Genomic DNA, 26,840 nt, shown 5'->3' on the forward strand with positions numbered 1-26,840 from the left:
AAAAAAAAAAAAAAAAATCCGACTCATTAACCCATCTCCCCTCATTTATCCCACTTTAATTGGAATTAGAATTGGAATTGGAATTGAACATTAGAAAAACAATCTCTTAAGATAAACCATTACCAATTAATTTATTTATTCAAAATTTTACATCTTTTTTTGTTTTCCCTATTTTTGAGGAATTCCAAATTACTCAGGTTTTATTAGCCTTTTTTATCTCAGGGGGAGCCTCTCTCTCTCTCTCTCTCTCTCTCTCTCTCTCTCTCTCTCTCTCTCTCTCTCTCTCTCTCTTTAGGATTCTCAACCATCACTTTATTGATCATGTGTGAGTACATATATGGCTGATGGCTGAAAACCATTATAAGTTTCAGTATGGTAATCGAACTCATCAATCTATCTGGTTCTAATTTCGATAAGGATCAATTGTTTTTTTTTTTTCGGATCAGCTAAATCTTTTTTTTTTTTTTTTAGAAATTTGGATCAGCTAAATCACTGCTTGAAGTGTGGGGAAAGTGTGGGGATTGCCTCTCATTGGTCTCTATTTGATTTGGAATTGGAGGTTGGTAAATAATCTCTTTCTCGTATTAGGGTTTTATGTATATTCTTATATTCTTTATTTTGGTAGATATATTCGTAAATTCTAATTTAAGTTAAACTATTATTATTTTTCTTTTATTATATTTTTTATTCATAAAAATTGACAATGAGTGATCTAATTCCGCTTCAAGAAGATTTTGCATACCTTTAGCCAATTCTTCTCTCAAATTTCTTATGCTTCATTGTAGATGATCTTCACCCACAGAGACAATGATCAACATGCACTCAAACACGCACATGATCCGCTACTCCATTGGAAATTTTTGGTTACTAACAGGATTGAATTTGAAGAAAACGACAAAAAACAATACTCCAATTACTAAAAAGGTTTGAACTTGAAGAAAAAAGAAGAGAGAGAGAGAGAGAGAGAGAGAGACGAGAGAGAGAGACTACCCCATTTGAAAATTTTGGAGATAAAATTGAAAAAAATATATATTTACTTATATATATATATATTAACTAATGAAAATCGGTAATGGTTTATCTAAAGAGATTGTTTTTCTAACGTTTAATTCCAATTCTAATTCCAATTAAAGTGGGATAAATGAGGGGAGATGGGTTAATGAGTCGGATTACATAATATAAAGAGACGTGGAAGATAAAAAAAAGGAGATATGTGGAAGATAAAAAAAAAAATGGGATAATTGGGATACATATCCACGATTTGAAAAGTTAATAAAATCTGAATAATTTGGAATTCCTTAAAAATAGGAAAAACAAAAAAAGATGTAAAATTTTGAATAAATAAATTAATTTGTAATGGTTTATCTTAAGAGATTATTTTTCTAACGTTCAATTCCAATTCCAATTAAAGTGGGATAAATGAGGAGAGATGGGTTAATGAGTCGGATTTTTTTTTTGGTAGAAGGTTAATGAGTCGGATTACTATAATATAAAGAGACGTGGAAGATAAAAAAGGAGATACGTGGAAGATAAAAAATGATATATGTGGAAGATAAAAAAAAAAAATGAGATAATTGGGATACATATCCATGATTTGAAACTCCCCCTACATAAAAGAGATAAAATAGGTTAATAAAATCTGAATAATTTGGAATTATTTAAAAATAGGAAAAACATAAAAAGATTTAAAATTTTGAATAAATAAATTAACGGAACATCACCACCGTAAGGAGATTGGACACATGGCATCTTTAAACCGTAAGGCCAGTTTAAATCATCTACTCATACGATCAGATGATCCACTCTCTTTGTGGACAACTTTTGTTAAGTATGAAGAGAGATGATTTGTGGAACAAATTTTACGTACGAGAGAGAGATTTTATACCAATTTCCTTACCAAAAAAGAGAGAGATTTTATACCAATTTCCACGAGATTCACGTTGGTTCAAGTGAAACACCACCAAGTGGCTTCCCTTGCCTTGCCTTGCCGTAGGGTTAGAGGCTACAAATAAGCAAACGAATACCCCTTGTAAGGACAGAAACAAGTAGACCTTCACAGCGAAAGAAAAGAAAGGGAAAAAAATGGCCACTTCAAGTTCAAGCTCTCCATTGCTGTTTCTGATAGCATTCCTACTGTTCAAAGTTTCACGGGCAGAGTCACATTCTGTCCATGAGAACTTTCTGCAATGCTTTATCTCTCAATCCTTCATTCCAATCTCCCAAGTGCTTTACACTCCAAGCAACTCTTCCTACTCATCTATACTGAAGTCTACAGCACAAAACCCTCGATTCTTGACACCCACAACCCCAAAACCACAGCATATTGTTACTCCATTGACTGAATCTCATGTCCAAGTGGTTGTTTCTTGCTCTAGAAAATATGGGTTGCAGATTAGAACTCGAAGTGGTGGCCATGACTATGAGGGTCTCTCTTACGTATCTAATGTCCCATTTGTCCTCGTTGACTTGGTAGATTTTCGATCAGTCAGTGTTAATGTTGAGGATAATAGTGTATGGGTTCAATCTGGTGCGACCCTAGGTGAAGTTTACTATAGAATTGTAGAGAAAAGTAGAACCTTTGCTATCCCAGCGGGTCTTTGCCCTACTGTAGGTGTGGGTGGGCACATCAGTGGAGGTGGGTATGGTACTATAATGAGAAAATATGGCCTTGCAGCTGATAATGTGATTGATGCTCAGATAGTGGATGCTAATGGCAGATTTCTAAACAAAGCATCAATGGGAGAGGATCTGTTTTGGGCCATAAGAGGTGGGGGAGGAGCCAGCTTTGGGATCATTCTTTCTTGGAAGATCAAGTTGGTTCCTGTTCCACCTATTGTGACTGTTTTCAGGTTAAACAAGACCTTAGAAGAAGGAGCAATCAAGCTTCTCCATAGGTGGCAATTTGTTGCCCCTAAGATCCATGAAGATCTATTCCTGAGAGTTGTCCTAGATGCTCCAAGGAGTCAAAGTGGTGAAAGGAAAGCAACAGCTTTATTTGATTCCTTGTTCCTTGGCAGTGCTGAAGAACTTCTTCCATTAATGGAAGAGGGTTTCCCTGAATTGGGTTTGGAGCTCAAGGACTGTATCCAAATGAGTTGGATCGAATCGACCCTTTATTTTTACTGGTTCCCTCTTGGAGAATCTTTGGATGTCTTGCTGAAGAGGACCCGAAATGAGGGCTTTTTCAAAGGTAAATCCGATTATGTGAAAAAACCCATTCCAGAAATTGGATTGGAAGGTTTGTGGAAGAGGCTTCTTGATGACATAGATGCAGCTCAGGTAATCTTCACTCCTTATGGTGGAAGGATGAGTAAGGTTTCAGAATCTGAACTTCCTTTCCCACATAGAGAAGGGACTTTAAATATGATTCACTACTTGGCTGCATGGGATGAACAAGGGATTGCAGCATCCAACAAGCATATTAGTTGGATAAGAAGGCTGTATAGCTACATGGCTCCCTATGTTTCCCAGTTCCCAAGGGTTGCATATGTTAACTATAGGGATCTTGACTTGGGGATCAACCAAAATGGTCCTACAAGCTATGAGGAAGCCAAGGTTTGGGGTCACAAGTATTTCAAGAGAAACTTTGAAAGATTAGTACATGTGAAAACCAAGGTCGACCCAACTAATTTCTTTAGGAATGAGCAAAGCATTCCTGCTCTTATATCTTGGGGAAAGAAAATGAATACCACAGATGAAGAGATGCCCAGCTGGTGAGGTAAACCCACTGTTCCTTGTGTCCTTCCTAGGAGGGATGGTAGCTAGCTTGATTTTCAGCAAAATGCTTCTTATGTATTCGATATAAATGTCTCATTATGAAATTGTGCTTGTGTTTTTCTGGAGTTTTATGGATGTATTGATTGCTTTATATCTGGAAAGTAAATCCAGTTCCCATATAACAAATGAATCTTCTTTTAATTTTCTCTTCCCCTATAGATTATACTGTCTAAGAAATTCATGTGAAATGTAGTATGTGTTAGGGTTTTCTTGCAGGAAATTCCAGATCAAAGCTCATTGAAAACGGAGGAATCCATGGAAAGGAGCTACATTCCCCCTGCATTGAAAATTAAGAGTGGGGTCTTGGGATTGAATACCTCCTCCAGGGGAAAGTTAGAGGGATTCCACAAGGAAAAAAACAAAAAGGTAAGAGAGGAGAATGGGGTGTAAAAAAAGGTGAGGTCGGGTGGTATTTTCGTCACCCATGGATAGAGGAGCACACGATCCCGCGATCCCGCGATCTTCTTCTCAAAAACATGATAACATCTTTTCTATACAGAAAAGCGCTTACGTAGTTGAATATCTATAGAAATTCCAATTTTGTAATTGGAATCACCTAGGAGGGACCACAATTCTACTTTCATAGTTATAATGTTACACCTATTAATTGAAGGTCAAAACCCTGTTAGCAAAAACGTTGTTTCAAACATGTTTCTGTTTTTTAAAACACGTTTTGGCGTATGCCTCCCAAAGATATGGGGAAAAAGGGCAAATGACAAGCATTTCAATTCTAAACATATTTAAAATACGTTCTCATTTTTTTAGCATTTTTTAGGACTTGACATGTTGAACATAATGTTTACTTAATTGAACTTATCTCTCTCTCTCTCTCTCTCTCTCTCTCTCTCTCTCTCTTCAACTCCGATCGGTCGGATTTTTTTGCTAACTTGAAGGTAATTCAATGGACAATATTTTTCATGATGTTACCTTTAACTCAAATTCAATGCACGGAACCCGAAATTGTGCTACAAACTGATGCATTTGCTGAAAAGTATTTCTAAAATGATCCAACTGAACATATATCACTCCGAAAATGTGTTGACTATGTTGACAACAATGAACAACATCATTGCCAAGTCATATTGCTCAATAAAACTTTGGACGTACATGTGTGATATATGAATTTAGAAGTGGTGTTGGATGATATTCGATGATATGTCTCAGAACTTATAAAGAGACATGGTATGTATATGTAATAATGTTGTATATTGTAGTTGTTTTAAATATTAGATGTAGGTATTTATATAATAATTCCTTAATTAATAAGAGTATACTATCGTTTTTTGGCCTCGTTTGTTTGGAATCTACATGTTTAAAACTTGTACCGTCCGTTTGTCATTTTTACCGTTCTTTGTTTTTTTTCTTTTTACCATTTATTTGACTATATTGTTTGCAAATTTTCACTGTTTAAAACCCGTACTGTGCATATTTATTTATTTTATTTATTTTCTAACTATGGTCAAAACTACACCTCCCCAATAGTGATGCTTATCTCAACGACTCATTGTTTCAGGGATTCTCCTTCATCTTGGGTGGAGCGAAACTCAGTCCCAAAACATTTATGGGAAAAGATCCATGCCCCTAAAACATCTAAGGCCCTATTTGTTTGAAGGAAAAAAAGTGGAAAGGTTAACAAGGGATGGAGAACTTGTACTTGTTTCTTACAAATATAATTGTTTGGAGAAGTGGGGGTGGGAAACTTACTAGACAAAATCATTTAATGCAATAATTATTGTTTATTGATGTCATAACACTTAACTTTTTCCACCTCATTCACTTCCGAAATTCTTATCTAACGTCTATCTCTCTTATCCTATTTCCTCTTTTTCTCATAAAATTTCACACCACGTTCGTCTCCTTCATTTTCCATAGAATCTCACTTCACTAAAAATTAGATATTTCATCATTTTTTTTCCTTTATTTTCTATGTCAACCCAATCTACAACATGTGAAACCCACCCTCATAATTTTCCAGCCATTTTTACCCTTCAAACAAATAGGGACTTATGGGAAAAGATCATGCCCTATCATATTGATCATGTAGGTACTGCACTAACACTTTCTCATTTTTAATCATGTGGGTCCATGTTGATGAAACATTTCCCCACACTATCATTGGGTTGAGAAAATTGAGACCGGATCAAGTTCACGTACGAGGTTATTTTCGTACGCTCTTGGTCTAGGTATTTGGAATCCACTTTCTCTTTCTTTATTTAATGGATTCTAAATACCCGAACCATAGGCATATGAAAACAATCTTGTATGTGAACCTGATCTAGCATCGAGGAAATTCCCAACCCCCCCCCCCTCCCACCCCCCCAAAAAAAAAAAAATGATGGCTTGGGAAATGTTTCCCAAAATTTGGATACTACGAGCTTGTAACTTGTAAATTCAATAGTCTGGGCTGAAAAAAAAAATCTTATAATCTGGTAACATTCCTCCCTCAAAAGTTGCCTCAATCTTTTCAAATTGTGTACTCTACTCTTCAAGATTATCCAAATATAAATATGTGTTAAGTTTGTCTCGAATTCTTGACCCGTTTTGAAGATTGACCCGATCCGACATATTTTGGTGGCGACCCGAATGGGAAATTTTCTGAGATCTGTGATGGAAGCAGAGGGCTTGGGCCGATAGGCCCAAGCCCGGAGCCCATCACTGATCTCGTATGGGGGTGCGGGGGCGTTATGGTTCGACCGGATCGACCGCGACCCGATGGGTCGAACCGCTATTTGGAGTATATATATATATAATGTACTGTTGCTTGTTGAGAGTCATTGTATTCTAGGGTTTTCACGAAGCTAGGGTTTCAGGGCGAGTTCTTCCTCGCCGCTGCTAGGGTGTAATCCTTGTTCTGCATAGTGAATCATCTTCTTCTTCGCCCGAGGACGTAGCACACCACCCTGGTGTGTGAACCTCGTTAAATCTCTGTGTCGTACGGATCTATTGTCTTTCTTTATTCGTGTTTCTTGGTGTTTGATCTAACAATATGTCTTAGGCTCAGAGAACCCTTCTCTTAATGTTTACTTAAAATGTACATAGAAGGATACACATGCCTTTAAAGATCTAAAGCTCCCATTATCACTTCTTTCGTAGCAGCCCGTCCATCACTTTCCACTTATCTAAATATTTTATAGATGTTTACCATGTGAAGTGAGTTAAGGTTTACGTGTGGGTTATATCAGATATTACCTATTTGTTCCTCTTTTAAATTGTTAACAATGGGGGTTATTTGGATTGCAGAAATTTTCTTGCAAAAGTAGAGATGTGAGAGTGAGAGTATAATCCTTTTCTTCATTGCTAGTGGAAACTACCCTGATCTCTCCTTGGATGTAGGCACCTAGTCAATTCATGTATATTTGTATTGAATATACTTGAATGTTTTTTCCTTCTGCTTTTTCCTTTTTTTTTTTTTTTTTTTTTTCTTGGGGGTGGGGGGGAGTTTATTGTAAGATATTTCATATTAGAACTCATTAACAATGGAGGAATTCACAATGATGATCAATGATGAGATAGAGCCCTTTGTTACGATCTATCATACCTCGAAATTTCTATAGACCGAGGTCTTGGGATTTAATGAGGTGTTAGAAAGCATAATATATCATTACTATGGGGGTAGGGATGCTTTGGATTAATATCTAAAGCAATTCAAAGGTCTGAGATGCAACATTTATATATTACTAGTTTTCAACTCGTGCATTCAATAGGATGGTAGCCATTCCTCACTATAAAGTTGCCTCAATCTTACAAAGAAAATATTAATTAGGATACACATTTATGCTTTCAAATTCTAAAGCTCCCATCACTCCTTTGTTAGTGATCCTTCCTTAACTTTCCACTTATCCAAGCGTTTCATGGCTTTCTCCACCTGAAATTCAATTCACAACGGTTACTATCAATAAATATAGAACACATGATTATTAGTCAAATGATTAGAATATAATGCCTTGAAACAACCTTTCTTTCTTTCTCCTTTTTATTTTTTATTCTTTGGTTGAGGGGGAACTTAATTTGAATTGCATGACCACGGATAGAGTTTTGCGGTGGACAAACACCTGTGTAACCAACCTCTTGTGGGGGATGTTCTTGTGATGCTTCTGGGACTACTGCTTTAACTTCTTCTCTTATCTACTTTTTACTTCATCTTACCTTACTTATGTTGTTTTTTTATATTTTAATTCCTATATTAGATCTATGTAGTCGACCCCATTTAGTTGGCATAAGGTTATGATTGTTGTTTTGTGTAGTGAGACCCTCCACCCTTCTGAGGTGTAAAGCCGAGTGGATATTGTATTAGTAGGTCTCAGTTTACATAAAGCAATATACTGAAGATAAAGATAGTTTATGAGACTTGCCTCCTTTTTCCAATCTGTCCTGAAGGTAACCCACAGTAAAATGATGGCCTGCATTGCTGTTCCACCTATCATCCCAGACCAAATTCCCTGTAACATCCACATCATTGTCTCAACCTTTAATTCAAGACTATGTGAAATTATTGTTCTTCATGTATACATAATTAGTGTTAAAAGCATTCCTATCTATTCTGATCAGTATAAATGAACTAAACCAACAATAGTAAATTTCGAAAGTATGATAGTTTGATGTCAAGAATTCAATAGGAATCTTCATACCTTCACGCCAAAGTTGAACTTGAAACCCAACAAAGCCCCTAAAGGGATCCCAATTATGTAATAGCACCCCACATTAACATAAGCCACAAATGTTTGCCATCCACACCCGACAGCTACACCTGAAAATTCGAACTGTTAGAGAAGGGCAGCGTCAATGTATACATTAACAAAGACCACATACGTTTGTTTTTAGAGAGTTAAAAACATGAAGTTGTAACAAAACATGTACCTGATAAAACGGGTTGGACTCCATTGAGGATGACAGTGATGGCAAGCAGCGGGCACAGCTCGGACACGGCGTGGGCTACAGCTTCACCTCCGGTAAAGGCATAGCTGATGACATCGCGTAATGCAAGCACCACAGCAGCTAGGATCAAAGCAGTTACAATAGATACTGAACTCACCACTACTACTGAGAATGCAGCCGATTTAGGGTGTCCAGCTCCAAGTTCATTGCTCACCCTTACACTGTTATCATTATTTGTATAAACAACAATGAAATTACAAAACCATATTTACACCTACCAATAAAGCAACCAAATGGGATTTTATTCTCCTACTGCCTCCACTAAACATAATTCATATTAAAGCCTCACATCATCTTTCTTTGTGCCATGTATTTGGGGCTGTTTTGGATCTTAATGCACAAAATGTGGCCCTTATGACAACTTGTTCATGTTATTTGTAGTTTTAACAATTATTTGTTGGTTAAAGGGAAGGGGAGGGGGGAGTACTGGAAGCCCTAACTGTGTCACATATTACAATTAGATGTTAGGATCATGTAAAGAAACTCATCTTCAAGTTTCATGCTGTTATACTTCAAGGCCATTTTTTTTTTTTTTTTTTTAAGTTTTTCTTTCACTACTAGCAGTGTTGGAACAATTCTCTCACCATAGTGATGTGACACTAATAATAAACGCCCATCCATTATTATTTGTGGTTACCCCTCCTCTTAGGCATTCGAGGTTACTGATGCACATAGTGAAGAAATGGGCAAGGGAAAACTCGTCTCTACTTTAATTGATAATTTTGATCTCATTTAATTAAGGGTTCATCTTCTTGTTACAAAGGTGAAAGTGGGAGGTAACTTTTTTTTTTTTTTTTCTATTGTCTTTTGTGTTATTCCCAAAATTATTAAAAAGTATTCAAGGAAATAAAAAAAAAAAAAAGATTTTCAAACTATTCAAAAATGATGTACCATTATGTCAAGACTATCATTGTCAAATGACATAATATTCATTAAAAAATAAATAAATGTTATATTAAAGGGCAAAATATCACCAACTTTAATTACAATAGATTTTCCCTTTGAATAATTTAGCTTAATACAACATTAGACCTCATTGTGTACCATGTTCTATTTGGCCTAGCAATTGTTAATGTCGATCCAGAACTTGCCTTGGAAGTTGCCTGGTTGGCACTGCTCCTTTGGAGAGTGCTCAAGAACTTGGCTAGTGGATTGAAACCCTTGCTACATATAAAAAACACCTCTATTAGCCCACTATCTGTTATTTTCAGCTTTCTAACTTGGTCACTTCATGGGTCCTTTGTTGACTTCTCTGTGGGTCTCTTGTATGGCTCCTAATGGACCCATTGCACTTTAAAGGAGAGGGAAAAAAAAAAGCTATTGATAATCAAGAAATCATCAACCATTGGAAGCAAGAAGATTTGAACAGGAAATTACATTGGTAGAATTAGAGAAGACTGACCTTGCGGCTGCATTGAATCCAACAGAGATCATGAAAAGCCAGCCACTTATTGTCATACTACACATTTTACAAGGAAATGGGAATTTTACAACAGTGATGATTGTCATATCACAGAACAATCAACTCTCAGAATTTAGTATTTGCAAAATTAGATCTTACCAAATAGAGAGAGAATCCAAGGACAACTGAGGGTTATCAAGCAATCCTGTAAGCAAGACCAGTATCTGCATATACCAAATCTCCAAACACAGCATCACAGCAGAAGACACAGATAGCTTAAAAAACTCACACAACCCCACAAAGGCCTCCGGCGTGAACCCATTCCAAGCCTTCTTACACCTCTCACTCTTCACTATATACAAGAGCTGAGCCACCACCATAACCCACCACGACAAGCTCAAAGCAAACGAAGCTCCAAACAACCCAAGCCTGATCTTGCACACCAAAACCCAGCTTATTAACAAATGTAGGCACAGTACAGCAGTTGATATTAAGGCACTGGGTACCACAATGCTCTGCGCCTGTAGGAACTTCTGTATAGGAAAGTTGGCTGCGTAGGCGAATATCTGAGGGATCAGACCGTACACGAACACAGCTGCCGCGGATGCAATCTCTGACGACTGTCCGATTAGTATCAAGATTTGTTTGGAGAAGATGTAGATGAATGTGATTGGGATCGCGATTATCATGAGCATGATCGTTGATCTCTGCAGGTATACCCCTAGCATTTCATACTTCGATGCACCGTATGCTTGCCCACATAGGGTTTCCACTGCACTTCCCATCCCCAGCTGAAAATATCATCACAGAGAAGGTTAAATGGGATTGAGATTTTTTTTTATTTTTTTATTTTTTATTTTTTTTAAATAGAAATAAATTGGAAAAAATTAGTGTTACCATGACACCATAGGTGAAGGCTTGGATGCCGGTGTTGCCGAGAGAGGCGGCGGCGAGCTCGAGGTTACCCAGTTGGCCGGAGAACATTTGGGTAGACATGGACTTGAGGTAGTTGATCATGTAGATGATCACAGCTGGGGCAGCGAGATAGAGGACTAGTTTGAGCTCGATCATGGTGGCTAAGCGGAGACGCTTGAACTTGGGCAACTGGGTATCTGATAATGTAGATTCAAGTTGGTTGCTGGCTTGGTGATCTGTGGAAGACGACGGCAACCTTGGTGAGGGAGATGGTGGTGGTTTGGAGGAGATGAGAGGTTGATGGAGGTTGGTATAGTGGTGGTTCTGATTATCCATTTTGGACATTTTGCTTGTGAGAGAGTGGAGACTCTACTTCTATTCTAGAGAAAATAAATAGCAGCGTCTGTGAGGAGTGTTAGAACTTAGAAAGAGCACACCAAGCGTCTGTGAGTTACTACCTGGTGTGTTTCTCGTGATCTTGATAGAGAGGAAAGTAATCGATGGGGCTTTGATCGTTCAAATTTTCTATCAATGGGTACCAATGGTAACCCCCCCAAAAAGGTATCAAATTGGATGCTAAAATTCGATTAAGCATACCCCATATCTGATCAGTTCACTGCCTTTAACCTGAAGCACCACTGAACAGCATTCGTCGTTGGTCAAAAAGCTCACGAGGGACACGAGAGGTTGAGACTTGAGACTGATAGGAGCAGAAATGCTACAGAAGTTGTGTGGCCGCTGACGGCGGATTTAGTTGATGGTGGTGGTGGTGGTGGTGGTGGTGGTGGTTGGGGGGGTGGGGTGTGTTGGATCCACTTCTATTATTTATGGAGCCCATTAAATTTATTTGTGATTTACGTACGTGGGACAAAGGATATTACTAGTCTTTCATCGGACTTATTAATCACATTCTCCTTCAGAGTTGTGAATCACGGCGGATCGGTTGGTAGGCGTCATGGCCCCTCTTTTGTTGTTTTTATGGGAACCCTGGCTTTTACTCTTTTTTCAGTTGCTAATGAGACGAGCCCACGTGTGTTGGGATCAAACATTTGACAGGTGAGTTCCATTATATGCGGAGTTTTGTGTTGTTCACGTACTTTTGGATGCTGAGTTTTGTGTTGATTGCTTAAAATTTTAATGTATAGTTGTGTGTTCGGATCTTTACTTTTATATTTATGTTTGCTCATTTTTTTTTATAAAATTAGGTAAGGTGATGGATTATCTTGATAGTAGACATAATAGGTGTAGAACATTTTGACTTAATTGATTTATAATGGTATGTCAGATAGATAATGAGTACCTTATTGTATATAGTTTATCATTAAAAGTCTGTGGCAATCTAGAGTGAAGGGTCAAGTAAACAATCAACACTTTATTATAATCAATCATAACCATTCAATCTTTTTGCATGGAACCTTGCTTGGAACTTCCATGTAGATAAACACAGAGTTTGCCGTATTAAGTTGGGATAAGGCTTTGGTTTTATTGTTGACCCAAAGCAGATAAACACAGAGTTAAATTAGAATTGAGTCTTATCATTTTGGATCCGATTTTGCATTTTGAACCTATAGAATTCAACGACTTGGAGAAAATAAATCAAGTATAAAATTGGTCAAAATTTAATAAATTTTTTTTAAACCCAATTTGCCGTGTCAATGGTGGGCTCATCATTCTCTTCATCGAAGTTGTCACTGTCTTCTTCGGGGTGGTAGTGTGGGACGGGACGGCGCTATTACCAATATATTGTAGATGTTTGATGTTTTGTATTTTGTAGATCCATTCACCATGATCTTAGTAAAACTCGATCCATTTGGGAATTTGTTAACCCTTTGTTTCCTTGTAAATTGACATGATGAGGCATTGTTAGGGTTATTGGAAATTTTGTACAAACATAGAGAGCGGTGAGAAAGAGAGCAAGTATGGTTAATTAAGTGAGAACAACTCTCATGTCTCTGTGGACATAGGCACTTTCCTAAACCACATAAATCCTTGTGTTGTGGTTGCATGTGATTTTTTCTTCTCCTTGTTTATTGTATTTTCTGGATCGTGAACAGGTTTCACTATCCACACCAAAAACCACAAGCTACATAAGTATCGTGAATCGGGTTCAACCGATTCCGCCCTGAAGCCCGCCGGAATCGGCCAGGATCGGGTGGAACCCTAGAAAAGCCAAAACAACAGGCCGATTTAAGGAGGCCTGAATAGGGATTGGGCCGAGCCAGAATTGCCAATTCCCAAATTGAACGAGTCCAATCCAATCCGTTTCTTATGGCACTGCTCAAAGGATGGCGATGTTTAGCCACCATGGATGATGTTGCCATCTTCATCCCTACCAATTACAAATTAATCCAGGCATGGACTGGCCTGGACTCTATCATGAACCCTGGTTACATTATGATTGCTCACCTGCACTCCCTAGGAATCACTAGGGTTGGGGACTGGGCCAGGCCGATTCCTTACGAAGTAGTCGATTTTGTTCTGGGTTTTGGAACCATGAAATGATAAGAATGAGACCATTTCACGCAAATATTCAGAGTTTGGATCTTTTACATATGCGATATTGGGATGTACAGGAGGATCCAACATTTGTCTATTTTCTGTCATTTAAAAGATGAAGAAATGGATATATATATATATATATATATATATAAGCAAAAGGTATAAAACCTGTTGGTAAGAACTTAATCGTGCATAGGATCCTCATATGTATATCTAAGTGAACTACATGCAGAGAATCTATTCTCTAAACATGCATGTTAGCTATCATTGCTAGCAGAAAGTTTTCATTTTTCCCCTTTGATTTCCTGAATTACCCACATAGGAAGACCTTTCGTCCATGGCCTTCATATTTTCCACATGGCAGCTGAGGTGGGTACTTAATTTTTGTGAGAAAGTCTGACCTAGGGTCCTCTACTTTTTTTTTTTTGGTAGAATAGGGTCCTCTACTCATATGTTTAATTTCAACAAAATAAAATTAGCCATGTGGCATACTAAAGTTTAATAATAAACAAGTTGCCAATGTGGACCTTCTCCTATCTAGCTACCCAATGTTGGAATTAACACTTGGCATCAGTTTGGGGTTATGGAAGAAGGCCTTCTTAGGTGGACCCTGTATAGTCTTGCTCCCCCTCCCCCCCTACTCTCTCTCTTTCTCTCTCTCATCACCAATGGTAGTCAAGCAACTAATATTCAAATGCTTCCATTGGTGATGAGAGAGACCCATCTCTATTATGACCTATTCCTCTCTCTCTCTCTCTCTCTCTCTTAGCAGCTTTTGGATGTTTTAAGATAAAAAAAAAAAGCACTTTATAGATACTACATTGGAATTGAAACTGAATGTATTGGCAATGGAACTTTTTTTTTATATGTTTGGTAGAAGCAATGGAGGACTTCACCATCCAATACTTGCACATGCATAGGCATCATGTTGGCGACTTGGACCATCCAAGTTGATACACCACCTATCTGTGATCACAACCACTCTATTCTTTAATATTCTTCAACAATATGGCCAAGTTATATTAAGCTAAATATAACGCGAAGAAATTTTATATCACACCAAATTTTTGTTAGAAGTTCTGCAAGGCATGTGCCATTTTAAAATGCTTGCGAGCAATTTACTATGCCCATTGGCAGCTTTCTACCTATTAATATATACCTTTTTTTGTGGGGACCTATATATCTTGTTACGGTGATCTTATTTATATCACTTTAATTCCAATGAAAAACTCACTAGAACCTTGCATGACCCAACAACCATGTTCCAAGTCCTCTAACATTACTCAGTTGCTATAAATAAAATAAAAATTAAATTAAATTAAAATAAAAAAAGGAAAAAAGAAAAAAGAAAGAAGAATTGGTCTATGTTCTCCTTTCATATTGTAAAGGTCTTTTCATATGTTTTTATTTGGTAGGTATGTAACATCAAAATTATTGCAAAAGGAAAAAAGAAAACAATGTACAAATTATGTGAAGGATACATCTCATTAACAAACCTAAAGACAGGCCTTTGCGAGACCTTCTTCTAGATGTTGTTACATTAAATTTTATTTTTTCTCATAACTTTGAAGTTTTTGTTTACATTAGCCATCTTACATTTTCATAAACTGCTCCCGGGAGAAACTTTTTTCGTAACTTCGATGTTTTCGAACATTTTACGATAATATGGTGTTCGTAAGAACTCGTGCTAGCTGCTTATACATGGCAAAAAGTTTAACAATTAAGTCTAGCGTAAATTCTAACACATTTGATAGTGAAGGAATGGTCTCTATTGGCAATCACTATCCTCATAGTCTATACAAAGCTTTATGTTATCATTTGAAAATCCTTTTATATTTCTAACTTAAATAATTTTTAAGACTAAGACAAGGGAAATTAAAAGAGAGTATCAAGATCCACAAACTCTTATAGAGGTGTCATTTATATAATACCTATTTGGTTTTGGAAGTCTAGCTATGAGAAATGGCCAATTGTGATGTTTCGTATTCATCACACTTCAACAACAATAATCAAGGATGCTCCCAAGATACGTAAATTGGGGCAGTGTCTTAAAAATGTGAGTTCTAAGTTATTGACAAAAATATAGAAATGAGATTCATTTCAACAACATTCATGTGATATTTTTTCTAATTTTTATTGATTTCCCCTAATCTTTATTGATTTTTTAGTCAAATTCACCAATTGAAAATATATTTTATAAGTCTTTGAAAAAAAAATTCATAAAAAAAAAATAAATTAAACATTTAGATTCCCTTTCCCCTAGTTTTCATGACTACCTAAATTAATTACCCCCTAATGGCACATGTTGGCCTTTCACTCTAATTTTAGATCTACTCCATAGGAGCAAGGTGTTGTGGCAATTCCGATCATTGTATATGTGAGGCATGATATCGATTGATCATGTACCAAACTTTAGTTTCAGTTTAATCATGTAGCATCCCAATGTATTGGCATGCACTCTCTTGGCGGCCAAGCATTGATGTGAAATCTATTAGTTGCTTCACATTTTTAATACTTAGTTTGCCACTTGTCTAACTCTATTTAGACTAAAATTTAATACGCGAGTAGGAGCTATTAGATATACATATATTTTAGAACCATTTGACCTCTGGAAAAGGCTAGGTGTACGGTGTATCATCTAAAGAAATCCTCCAAACTGTGCAAACCCGAAACTTGTTCTATAGAATAAAAAACTTCATTAGTTTACATTTAGTAGCACGATTCCAAACTGATCACACCATCTATAATTGTTATGAGGCAATTAGGTAGCAACCAAAATCACTAGACATATTGTCCATGTCATCACTTGTTCATGTATTTATTTTTTGGGAGAATGTTTTCTGTCCAAGAGTGTAGCCCAAACATAGAGGCAGGTAAAATTATTGCCCCACCCTCATAAAAGGTGGAAATACCCACACTGTTGATGCTTTCAGGTGTGTTCCTATTGCCCGCACTGGTGTAGTCCCTACACTCCCAAACAGATTTTTTTTATTTATTTTTAATCAATGTGATGGCCTCTCTTATTATAATGCTATAAAAATAGTTTAAAAATAAATCATAAAACCAGACAAAATCAAAGGGTTTCTCAGAAAAATAAATAAATAAAAATAAAATGAAATGAATTGTTGATACAAAGGAAAACTAGAAACCCCATAGATGATCAGCGGTATGGTTAACATAGGTAATCAAAATTGACATGTGAACTGTTTGTGAAAATTCACCAAATGCCAAATTCTTATCCACATGGCCAAAAATTATGGGCATGTGGACATTGATTTTCCAGGTAAGGATGATACATCCATTTTTTTAACTATTGGATATCTTGAGAACGATATGATGGGGTGTGTCAAATTTCACCATCTTGGTGGTCCTCTACGCAATGAGAGAGAGAGAGAGAGAGAGAGAGAGAGAGATTTAGGAGGTTTGTATGGATTACTTGAAGAGCAATGTCTTGGTGATCTTAAAAATTCAGCAAAACCGAAGAGACCCCATGGCAAGAAAGGGAGAAGAGTTCTTTTTTTTTTTTTAATTGTTTATTTATTTATTTTATAAGTAATTTGTATGTATTAAGGAAATAATAAAAAATACAAAAATAGACAACCGCTACAATCTTCTTTGGACAGAACAAAAGAAAGGAGGAGAAGTCCCTAAATCTTTTTTAAAATCTCAAGAATTGAAGATGGATTCTCTTATTTTCAGAAACCTCTACAACTGCATGCTTCATACTGCGGTCCACAGTACAATAAGGGAAGAGAGGAAGAAGGATGAAAGGGGACCATAAAAACCCACTTCCCCAAACCTACTAGGTAAGTGGCAATATATTTCCATCATCAAGGTACCACACGCCTTCTCCAATATATGAAATTTATCCTGTGAGTCTGTGGCCAGGTCCCCCCTCACATGTTTCTACTTTGGGTTCACTCTACCAAACAAACTTTAAGCTTCCTTCCCCCTCAAGTCCCTTCTTAAGAGTTGTTCTATGATTATTTAACTGTCTAGATTTTAATATTATTCTACAGGTTCACAAGACTCTCACAAATTACAAATACATGCCCTAATGTATTATCAAATTTCAGTCTTGTTTCTAATGCTACAGGACTTGTTGAAGTTAGCCTAAAATGTGGGTTTCTTAGATATTTGGTATATTACACCTTAAAAATGTGATATAAGCAATAATAGTGAAAAAATATATTGTAGTTCATCAAATGTTGTTGTTCCATTGTCTATTTCTTTTAGGTTATCTGAATGAGCATTGTGTGTGTGTTTTTTTTTTAAACTGCTATGTATTACTAAGACTTTACTTTGTCATTTGTTTTTGGTTTGTGAAACTATCTTTGAGGCCTTAACCTAATGCATTATATCTGTTTACCAAAATTACTAATTGGCAATTTTCATCTTTTTCTCAGAACTTTTTTAATAGTCAAGTGTATTGAAAAACTCCATATTTTGGTCCCAACGGTACTCCATCCTTGAACTAATATGATGGGGTTAAAGGTGCAGTACTGTAATAGTGTTCATGAGGGAAAAACTTGGATTGTATATAGTGAGTTGCTTTTTTTTTTTAACCTGGAATATTCTTCAAAGCCTTGATCATGCTGCCTTTTGGTTATTTTTTCAGTTGGCAATGCAAAGGAGGTTGGCTTCTCACATGGACCACACTACATTCAGAATTAGGCCAGGCCTAAGAAGTCCTAAGGCAGTCCTAGTTCATTGTACAGGCTGTTCAAAAGCAGTCAAGGGATGAAGGCAGTTTCCTTCTCATTTCTGCTCATATATGAAATAAAATGTACATCCAAAATGGGGTACAAAAACCTTGCCTTGTGCACTATATATCAATATATTATCCCAATCCAATTGCAGAAAAAAATATGGAGGAGACAAATCTTGCTTGTAGTATGCACTAAAAACTCTTATCTGGACCAAGTATTTAAGACACTAATCTTATCAAGAAAAACCCAATATCTGAGGCCATTCTGGCAAATGATATGCATAATCAATTGTTACCTAAGAAATTGTTGGCTCACTACTCTCTAGATAGGTATGGATTATCTTCATTCAGCAAGGATTTTTGAAGTCACCCTAAAGGATTGCGCCATAGGGACCATAACGCGTCAATAATCCTTATTTATGCCACAACATTGGTTGCAAACCCAAAAAATAGCTGAAGAACTGTCCCCTGTCATCTATCTCTATCATAGATAATCAGTTTTTGTATGGAGGCACCACCTATATAGGACTTATTTTTATGTAATGGGAAGTTTTGGACTTATTGGTCATTGTATATACAAGGTTACTTGTTTTATTCTCGATATTCATTAGATCTAACTGAATCTGTCATTTAATGAAATTTCTGCTCTTTTGCTTTCTCAGTGTTGCCTCAATTATCTAAACCACAACTTAAGTACAATTATTTTTTGTGCTTTATAACAATGTTCTCCAATCTCTATGAAATTTATAAATTATGGAGATTAATGAATGTACAATATGAATTCAAAAAGTCAAACCAAACTCCCAGAATGAAGAAATGAAAGACTTGGATATTTGGATTCCTCCAATATCCTCTTCTCTTTCTCTCAGCCCTATATCATTAATTCATTATACAATTTAAACAATCTCTCCTTTGTTTTTCCAGCCTGTATTATCAAGTTTAAACCTTGATACCTATAATTCATTTGACATTCTTCATTACTTCCATTTTTTTTATTAGAACAACTTACCAACCAAGCCATGGTTTACTTTGAATCAACTGTAGTATACTTCACTTGTGAGTCAACTTGTTGGAGGATAAACTAAGAATGACAATTATATGTAGAATAAAAAGCAGTGTGAATGCAAAGAAATTATATTTTAAGGGTGTTGATTCATTGGCTCAGTTCTGGTCCCATATGTGACCATCAGTAGATATAAGACAGTGAGACAAGGATTCAAACAGTCCTACAATGGATTCTTCTACTATTAACTCTGCAAAAGATACTCCTCATTATTGCCCAACTTTGTAAGGTTCTTCTTTTGTTCTTGAATAATATATCTAGTTACAGCCTGGCCCAGATAATAGTTTGGTTTCAAGAATAAAAGGCATCCAACTTCCTCATTTCTGAAGCACTAAAACATGGAAGGAGAAATGATACCGGAGGTGGTTTTGAACTCTGGACATACAATGCCATTCATAGGCTTGGGGACAGCATGCGACCCAATACCTCCACCCAACCTTCTCACCTCCACTTTCTTTGATGCCATTGAGGCTGGTTACCGGCATTTCGATACTGCATCTGTCTACGGTACTGAACAGCCCATCGGACAAGCAATAGCTCAAGCTCTCGAGCAAGGACTGATCAAAAACCGCAGTGATGTTTTCATTACTTCCAAGCTATGGGTCACCGACACAGAGCATGATCTTGTCCTCCCATCACTTAAGAAAACACTCCAGTTATATCAACTGCAATAATCTTTAGGCACCTACACTTACAATGTAAATTCATGACATGTCTATAGTCTTTCTATGCACTTATATAGACTTTTCTTTCATTTTTGTAATAGGAACCTTGGGTTAGAATATGTGGATCTCTATCTGGTACATTGGCCTGTGAGGTTGAAACAAGGAGCCATGTTCCCTTTTCTGAAGGAGGACCACCTTAGCTTTGATATGAAAGGGACATGGGAAGCCATGGAAGATTGTTGCAGACTGGGCTTGGCAAAGACTATTGGTGTAAGCAATTTCTCCTGCAAGAAGCTCTCACAACTTCTAGTCCATGCCACCATCCCTCCCGCCGTGAATCAGGTGCCTTATCGATACCAAAAATGATAATTTCAATGTTAAAAACATGTGAACTGATGATGTCAATGATGGAAAACATTGTCTCAGGTGGAAATAAATCCTTCATGGCAACAGAGAAAACTGAGGGATTTCTGCAGTGTGAATGGGATCCATGTTAGCGGATGGTCGCCTTTGGGAGCATATGGATCTTATTGGGGTTCTTCTTCTGTCATGGAGAGTCCAATCCTCAAGGGTATTGCCATAGCTAGGGAGAAGACCACTGCACAGGTATCAAAATGCAATCATTCTTGGTAGTTCTGAATTAACATATTAATTTGATAAGTATTGTTAACTATGTAAACAGATTGCATTGAGGTGGATTTATGAGCAAGGAGTGAGTCTACTAGTGAAAAGCTTTAGCAAGAAAAGAATGAAAGAAAACCTGCAAATCTTGGATTGGAAACTTAGCATGGAAGATCGAGATAAGATTAGCCAGATTCCACAGAAAAGAGGATTTTCAGGAGAAGCATTCGTTTCATCACATGGGCCTTACAAGTCACCTGAAGAACTTTGGGATGAGGAGGTGTAAGATGATCTTCTCTTCATTCCATATGTGACCAAAGAATCAAAAAGAGGGAAATTGAAATGTTAGTCATGATAATGAAGACTTAAATAAGTTTAGGCTCTTTTTCATGTTAAGATCAATATTTTCATTCCTCCTCATCTCTCCTTATCTTTATGGCTTTCTTTTTCTTTTAACTTTTTATTCCATAAGTAACTTGCTTGGTTGCATGAGTGAAATGGTGTACTCTGATTCTATTTATGTCCAATTCCTATTTGCATGTACTAGATTATTTAGTGAATTGAGATGGTTTGATCAATAATCTGCCACTATTGTTGTAACTTTATAAGGATTTTATTCTGGCGGATGAAGAGAATTTGATGAATTTTTTTGTGTGGAAGACTAACATTTTTTCAGAAAAAATTGAAAAAATAATTTCACATATAAATCATTTGATATGGCTGCAGGTTGAAGAGGATTCAACTTCAGGCCTAAATAAAGATTGGATCAGAAAATTATAAACAAAAGTTTTGCAAACTTTATCCATACTTTAGAGCGTAAATTGGTCAGCATTTCATGTATTGTTTAAATTATTTGAACTGCAATTTCGACAACGTAAATAATGAACTATCTTCGCGGAATATTAAGGTAACTTGATGAATTACGTAAGATCATTTTTTGTATTTAATGATGGATGGATAAATATATATACACATATCTTGATATTTTGATGTCTATAACATGAATATCTTCATCCAACAAAAAAAAAAAAAAAAATTGATTTTTTTCTTAGGGAAAAAGATTTCCATGACACCATTGTGCAGATTGCTGTTCATGCCTTATCACATCCCTAAGTGAATTCTACACTCTCTTTCCTCATTAAAATTTCACTTCCGCCCCATCATCAAGGATTATCTCCCCATTAGATGCATACAATCTGTGTTCAATATCGGCGAGGTTTTAGGATAAGATTTCTATGATTTGTTCTTCCATAGGATTGATGGAAGGTACACATGATTTTCTCCACTTTTTTTCTTATTTGGAGAGACAGAGAGAGAGAGAGAGAGAGAGAGAGAGAGAGAGAGAGAGAGGAGGCAAAGGCTGCATCAGGTTTAGGGGTGGGGAGAGAGGGTGATGTCAGAAGAGCGAAGGTGGATCGTGGGTGATGCAGTAGAAATAGATCAAATGGATGAAATGCCTCTCATCCCATTTGATAGTCAATAAGATGCAAGAGTGTAAGAATTCCATTATAGATCTCTTATATAAAAAAATTAAAAAAAAGTCAAATAGATATATCCCTTCCCCATAGTTTTATTTCATTGCTGCAAATTTAATGTTGTCGATCTGGAATAGAAAGGAATGCATCTCATGTACCCCTATGTTTGCCATGCCGAATGTTAATTGAACAAATCGAAAATGAGAAGAGGACAAAGTTTATTTGCCTGGTGCCTAATCTAAGTTCTCAAGTCTTAGCTATCAGATTGTAATGCACATCTTCTCGAAAAAACGTCTTTTGCAGTGAGTGTAGTGGTGCGGCGAGCATCGGATGGTCGAGAGGACCTCAAGCTGCATGCCAAAATGTTCTCAGCCATCTGATGCTCATTGCACCGCCGTAGTCACTATAGAGAATAATCGCTCCATCTTCCCTTGAATTATTATGACTCTTAAAGATTTATTTTATTTTTATATTTTTCTTTGCTATCTTTTTTAAATTTTGATTATCGTACCGATTAAAAATGATTAAAATTAATATGTTTTGATAGATGGACCCGACAATTGGATAGGCATAAAAGGAGTATTTAACTATTTATGTTTTTTTTTTTTTTTAAGTAAAAAAAATTAACTATTTATGTAATTATACACAATTACACGTATAACTCAATTTCAATTTGATAGTAAGTAAATAAGTTCTGAAAAGAAAAAAGAAAGTTTTGTTTCATGACTATGCAGTTTACACAACTTTTATTATATTTGATAATTATACTTCTTAGATATAATATTTATTTTATTTTTCATTCTAAAATGATTTGATTATGAAGTATAAAAAATCATGTTTAAATTATCTTATTTGAGCATGTTATAAAATTACAAAAGTTTCCGTTTTGGTATATATTGATTTGATTCCACTTGTCTTTCTTTATTTCCCTTGCAACCAAAAAGCTCCAAAAAGAAGAGAGACAATGAACCACCCGCTCCCTGCATCCCCTCTCCTTCTAAACCCGAAATAAATAAATAAACCCTTATTTGGAAAATCTATCATCTTTTCCCAAATATATGAAATTTGTCTATGGTAAATAGGTCCCCCCTCACATGTTTCTACTACTTAAGGGTCCTTGTGTTAGTGACCTTCACATGTTGTTACTTAGCAGGAGATCCTATAGGGAATCATATTATCTGTAAGATCGCCCTAACCCTTCAGCTCAAAAGAATGAAGCAAATTGGCTTCAGCAGAATTTTTCGTACTCAAAGTTCTCCAAATATCTAGGGTTATGGAGATAAATAATAGTGTTAAGTACTCTTCTTTCTTGGGAACAACTCCAGTTTCCACAACTAATTCATACTATATAATTTCTGATTCCAGATAACATCTTCATTCATTGGCCCATATGACTTTGTTCTGCTCTGCTCATCCAACCCCAAGAAAATAATATAAAATGGCCCATGGGCTGGCAATTTAACATTAATTGGAAGCTGGACTAGTTATTGGTTTTGTTCTCATGTGTTTTGTATCTTCAATCGCATTCAAGAATCAAAGTTAAATCCTATTAAGGACCTGTGAATCTTCAGCTTTAAACTGAATAAAACTCACAATATACTTTTAAATAGAATAATATCAAGTCAAAATACCAAGGCAAAGATCATATAGTTTCAAAGACATGGGTTGTTGGTTTGTGCCGTCTTCACCATTCAAAGATTTCATAATGATCCATTCTGTTTTTCTAAGTGCAAAACAGAAATAAAAAAACACTGATGGAGCTGTAAAATGGGAAGTTAAGCCATTCAGATAGGGATAGAGATTTTATTCTTGAAGATCCTGTGCAGAATGAGGTCCAACTGCTTCTCAAGGAGGCATTTAAGCTTTTAAGTTGTATGGTGTGGACCAGGGAAATGATTTAAGTTGTAGTTCATGTGTAATACTTAAGAGAGTTGTGGTAGAAATCTTAGGGCCCGTTTGATAACGTTTTTGCTGTTTTTGTTTCAAGAAACGGCAGAAACATAAATTTCGGTTTCTAGAAACAGAAACGGAATTGAAGGTGTTTGACAAGTCATGTTTTTAGAAGTCGATAGTAACCAATGAAAGAATACCCACAAGTCGTTTCCAGAAACGGCGAAACAAATCAACTTGTTTCGCCTGGGTCTTTTTTTGAAGCATAAATAAGTAAAAATTTCTATTTCTATTTCTGAAAATAAGTGAAACGAAATAGTTTTATCAAACGCTTTTTACTCCGTTTCTGTTGTTTCTAGAAACAGAAATGGCAGAAAACACGTTTCTTGAAACGTTATCAAACGGGCCTCTCAAGACCCCACTATACTAGGACCCCACTTCTTGTTTCTGTAGAAACATAACCCTAAAAACATTGCAACAAATAATGTAAAAATAAGAACAAGCAATATACACAGATTTATGAGATTCGATTATCTTCGTCTTTGGTGAGATGAGATCATGTTTCACTATCAATGGAGAATAGGATTAGAATGATGCGTCCTCACACCTCTTAGAATTGCTTACAGAGAAGCGAGACCACAATTCTGTTAGAGGGCCTATATCAGTACTCCCTGTATTAAACTACGACAAAATACAAGGCATCGTACATCAATAGTTTCCTACGAAATAAAACAAGAAATGGTGGCATGGCAATTCTCAAACTTGCCTAGATATGTGTATGTAAAAGGATTGGGCTACTATTTTCAGTCCAAGTTCTGGCCAGCAATGTTTCAGATACTAAGTCTATATTGTGTTAGAAGTCTAGCCCAGATGATAAAGTTGATTCCATTTCCACAAAGGTGGAAAGCATCAATCTTCCAGAACTTTCAAGCAAACAGACCCAGATAATAATTAGATTGAGGGTTCCAGAATGAATTAAAGGTCCCCATCTTCCTGAACTCTCGAAACAGAAAAAATGGGAACAGAAATGATCCCAGAAGTAGTTCTGAACTCTGGGCATAGAATGCCAGTGATAGGTTTTGGAACTGTATGTGACCCTCTCCCTCCACTAAACCTTCTCACTTCCACTTTGTTGGAAGCTATCGAGGTCGGCTACCGGCAATTTGACACTGCTTCTTTCTACCAAACTGAAGAAGGTGTCGGCCAAGCCATAGCCAAAGCACTTGAACAGGGCTTGATCAAGAACCGCTCTGACGTTTTCGTTACTTCCAAGCTTTGGTGCTCAGATGCAGATCATGATCTTATTCTCCCAGCACTCAAGGAAACACTCCAGTAATTTTGCCTTTACCTAACTTTGAACTACAGTACAAATCAATTTCGTGCTCACAATCTGTTTGTTTAATTATCTAGGAAACTTGGACTAGATTATGTGGATCTCTATCTGGTGCACTGGCCTGTGAGGTTGAAACAAGGAGTTGGGATCTTTTGCCAAAAGGAGGACATTCTTCCCTTTGATATGAGAGGGACATGGGAAGCCATGGAAGAGTGTTGCAGGCTGGGCTTAGCAAAATCTATTGGTGTCAGCAACTTCTCTTGCAAGAAGCTTTCCCAACTTCTAGCCCATGCCACCATTCCTCCTGCTGTTAATCAGGTATTTAAAAGATAACCCATTTTGTTTTGATGATAAAAAAGGGGAAAACACTGAGGGGATGAAGTTGATAAATGGGATTTGAAATTGTATCAGGTGGAAATGAATCCTGTTTGGCAGCAGAGAAAGATGAGGGATTTCTGCAAGGAAAAAGGGATTCATGTGTGTGCTTGGTCTCCTCTGGGTGGATATGGAGAAAAGTGGGGTTCACCTGCTGTGATGGAGAATCCAATCCTCAAAGATTTAGCCATGGCTAAGGGGAAGAGTATTGCACAGGTATCAGAATTTAAAGGGGTTAAGATTTTATTGTTTCTTGATGCGAATTATTTTTTGTGGTTCAATAGTTTTAGCCATGTCCACAGATTTCACTGAGGTGGGTTTATCAGCAAGGAGCAAATCCAATCGTGAAGAGCTTCAATAGGGATTGGATGGAAGAAAACCTCCACATCTTTGATTGGGAACTTAGCCAAGAAGATCTGGATAAGATTAACCAGATTCCACAGAAAAAGGGATTTGTAGGGGAAATGTTTGTTTCTCCAAACGGGCCTTATATGTCATTGGAGGAACTTTGGGATGGAGAGGTGTGAGATCACTTCTTTCTTCTGGTAAACTTTGTTTTGAGCTTAAAGGTTCTGCTGCCTTATGGGCCTTTGGACTGAGTTTATGTGCTGTTTATTGGGCCTTTGGGCTTAAGTTATTTCTGTAATGGTTCATAAGCAGCATGGGCTCTGGCCCATTGTTATTTGGTCTTTGCTTTTCTACTTTAATTAAATCAACATAAGGCCTTTTATGTATGGGTTCTTTGTGGACCAAGCCCAGGCCAGGCCTGCCTGGCCAAGGCTAGTCCAGCCCTTTAACTTAAGCCCAAATTTTGTAAAACAGAATCGGTTTGTTTTTATAACCAGATGTGGGCCTTTATATTGAACCTTGTTTTGGGCCATTTTTTTTGGGTCTTTTTTTGCCCACTTTAAGAAGGGTTTTTCAAGTGGTGCCGAAACTTTTAACGAGTAAAAATATTGTGGCGCCTTTCAGTGGTGGGTTTGGGAATCTCCTTGATGGGTTCTTGTATAACTTGAGTAAGAAGGGTAAATACTTGACCTTTGATTGAAGGTGGTCCACATCTATCTCCCATCTGATGTAGAGTCGATGGTGTATTATGTTTGATTCAGTCTATTGTGTGTGAACCCATGAATATTTAAGCCCATCATGAATATAAATATTTTATTACTGTTATCGATTCTT

The 26,840-nt window shown here is 36.7% G+C and overlaps 4 protein-coding genes across 4 annotated transcripts; 3 read left to right on the forward strand and 1 right to left on the reverse strand.

Annotated features, from left to right (window-relative positions):
- The first annotated feature begins 2,082 nt into the window (after positions 1-2,082).
- On the forward strand, positions 2,083-3,846 carry LOC122077856 (berberine bridge enzyme-like 15). Its single transcript, XM_042643758.1, has one exon. The coding sequence runs from the start codon at positions 2,083-2,085 to the stop codon at positions 3,715-3,717; it is 1,635 nt and encodes a 544-aa protein (XP_042499692.1). The 3' UTR covers positions 3,718-3,846.
- A 3,585-nt stretch (positions 3,847-7,431) lies between these two features.
- LOC122078727 (protein DETOXIFICATION 40-like) lies at positions 7,432-11,609 on the reverse strand. Its single transcript, XM_042644826.1, has 7 exons — positions 11,012-11,609; positions 10,274-10,905; positions 10,115-10,171; positions 8,635-8,873; positions 8,406-8,524; positions 8,130-8,216; positions 7,432-7,642 (listed from the first exon to the last, which is right to left on the reverse strand). The coding sequence occupies exons 1-7, from the start codon at positions 11,372-11,374 to the stop codon at positions 7,577-7,579; spliced, it is 1,563 nt and encodes a 520-aa protein (XP_042500760.1). The 5' UTR covers positions 11,375-11,609; the 3' UTR covers positions 7,432-7,576.
- A 7,933-nt stretch (positions 11,610-19,542) lies between these two features.
- Positions 19,543-21,185, forward strand: LOC122079317 (protein REDOX 2-like). The gene is made up of 4 exons (XM_042645682.1): positions 19,543-19,954; positions 20,066-20,306; positions 20,391-20,570; positions 20,647-21,185. Exons 1-4 carry the CDS (start codon positions 19,638-19,640, stop codon positions 20,869-20,871), a joined length of 963 nt encoding a protein of 320 aa, XP_042501616.1. The 5' UTR covers positions 19,543-19,637; the 3' UTR covers positions 20,872-21,185.
- A 3,669-nt stretch (positions 21,186-24,854) lies between these two features.
- On the forward strand, positions 24,855-26,340 carry LOC122079316 (protein REDOX 2-like). The gene is made up of 4 exons (XM_042645681.1): positions 24,855-25,282; positions 25,361-25,601; positions 25,695-25,874; positions 25,961-26,340. Exons 1-4 carry the CDS (start codon positions 24,966-24,968, stop codon positions 26,183-26,185), a joined length of 963 nt encoding a protein of 320 aa, XP_042501615.1. The 5' UTR covers positions 24,855-24,965; the 3' UTR covers positions 26,186-26,340.
- The last annotated feature ends 500 nt before the right edge of the window (positions 26,341-26,840 follow it).

The sequence above is a fragment of the Macadamia integrifolia genome, chromosome 5, assembly GCF_013358625.1.
Source record: "Macadamia integrifolia cultivar HAES 741 chromosome 5, SCU_Mint_v3, whole genome shotgun sequence".
NCBI classification, from domain to species: domain Eukaryota; kingdom Viridiplantae; phylum Streptophyta; class Magnoliopsida; order Proteales; family Proteaceae; genus Macadamia; species Macadamia integrifolia.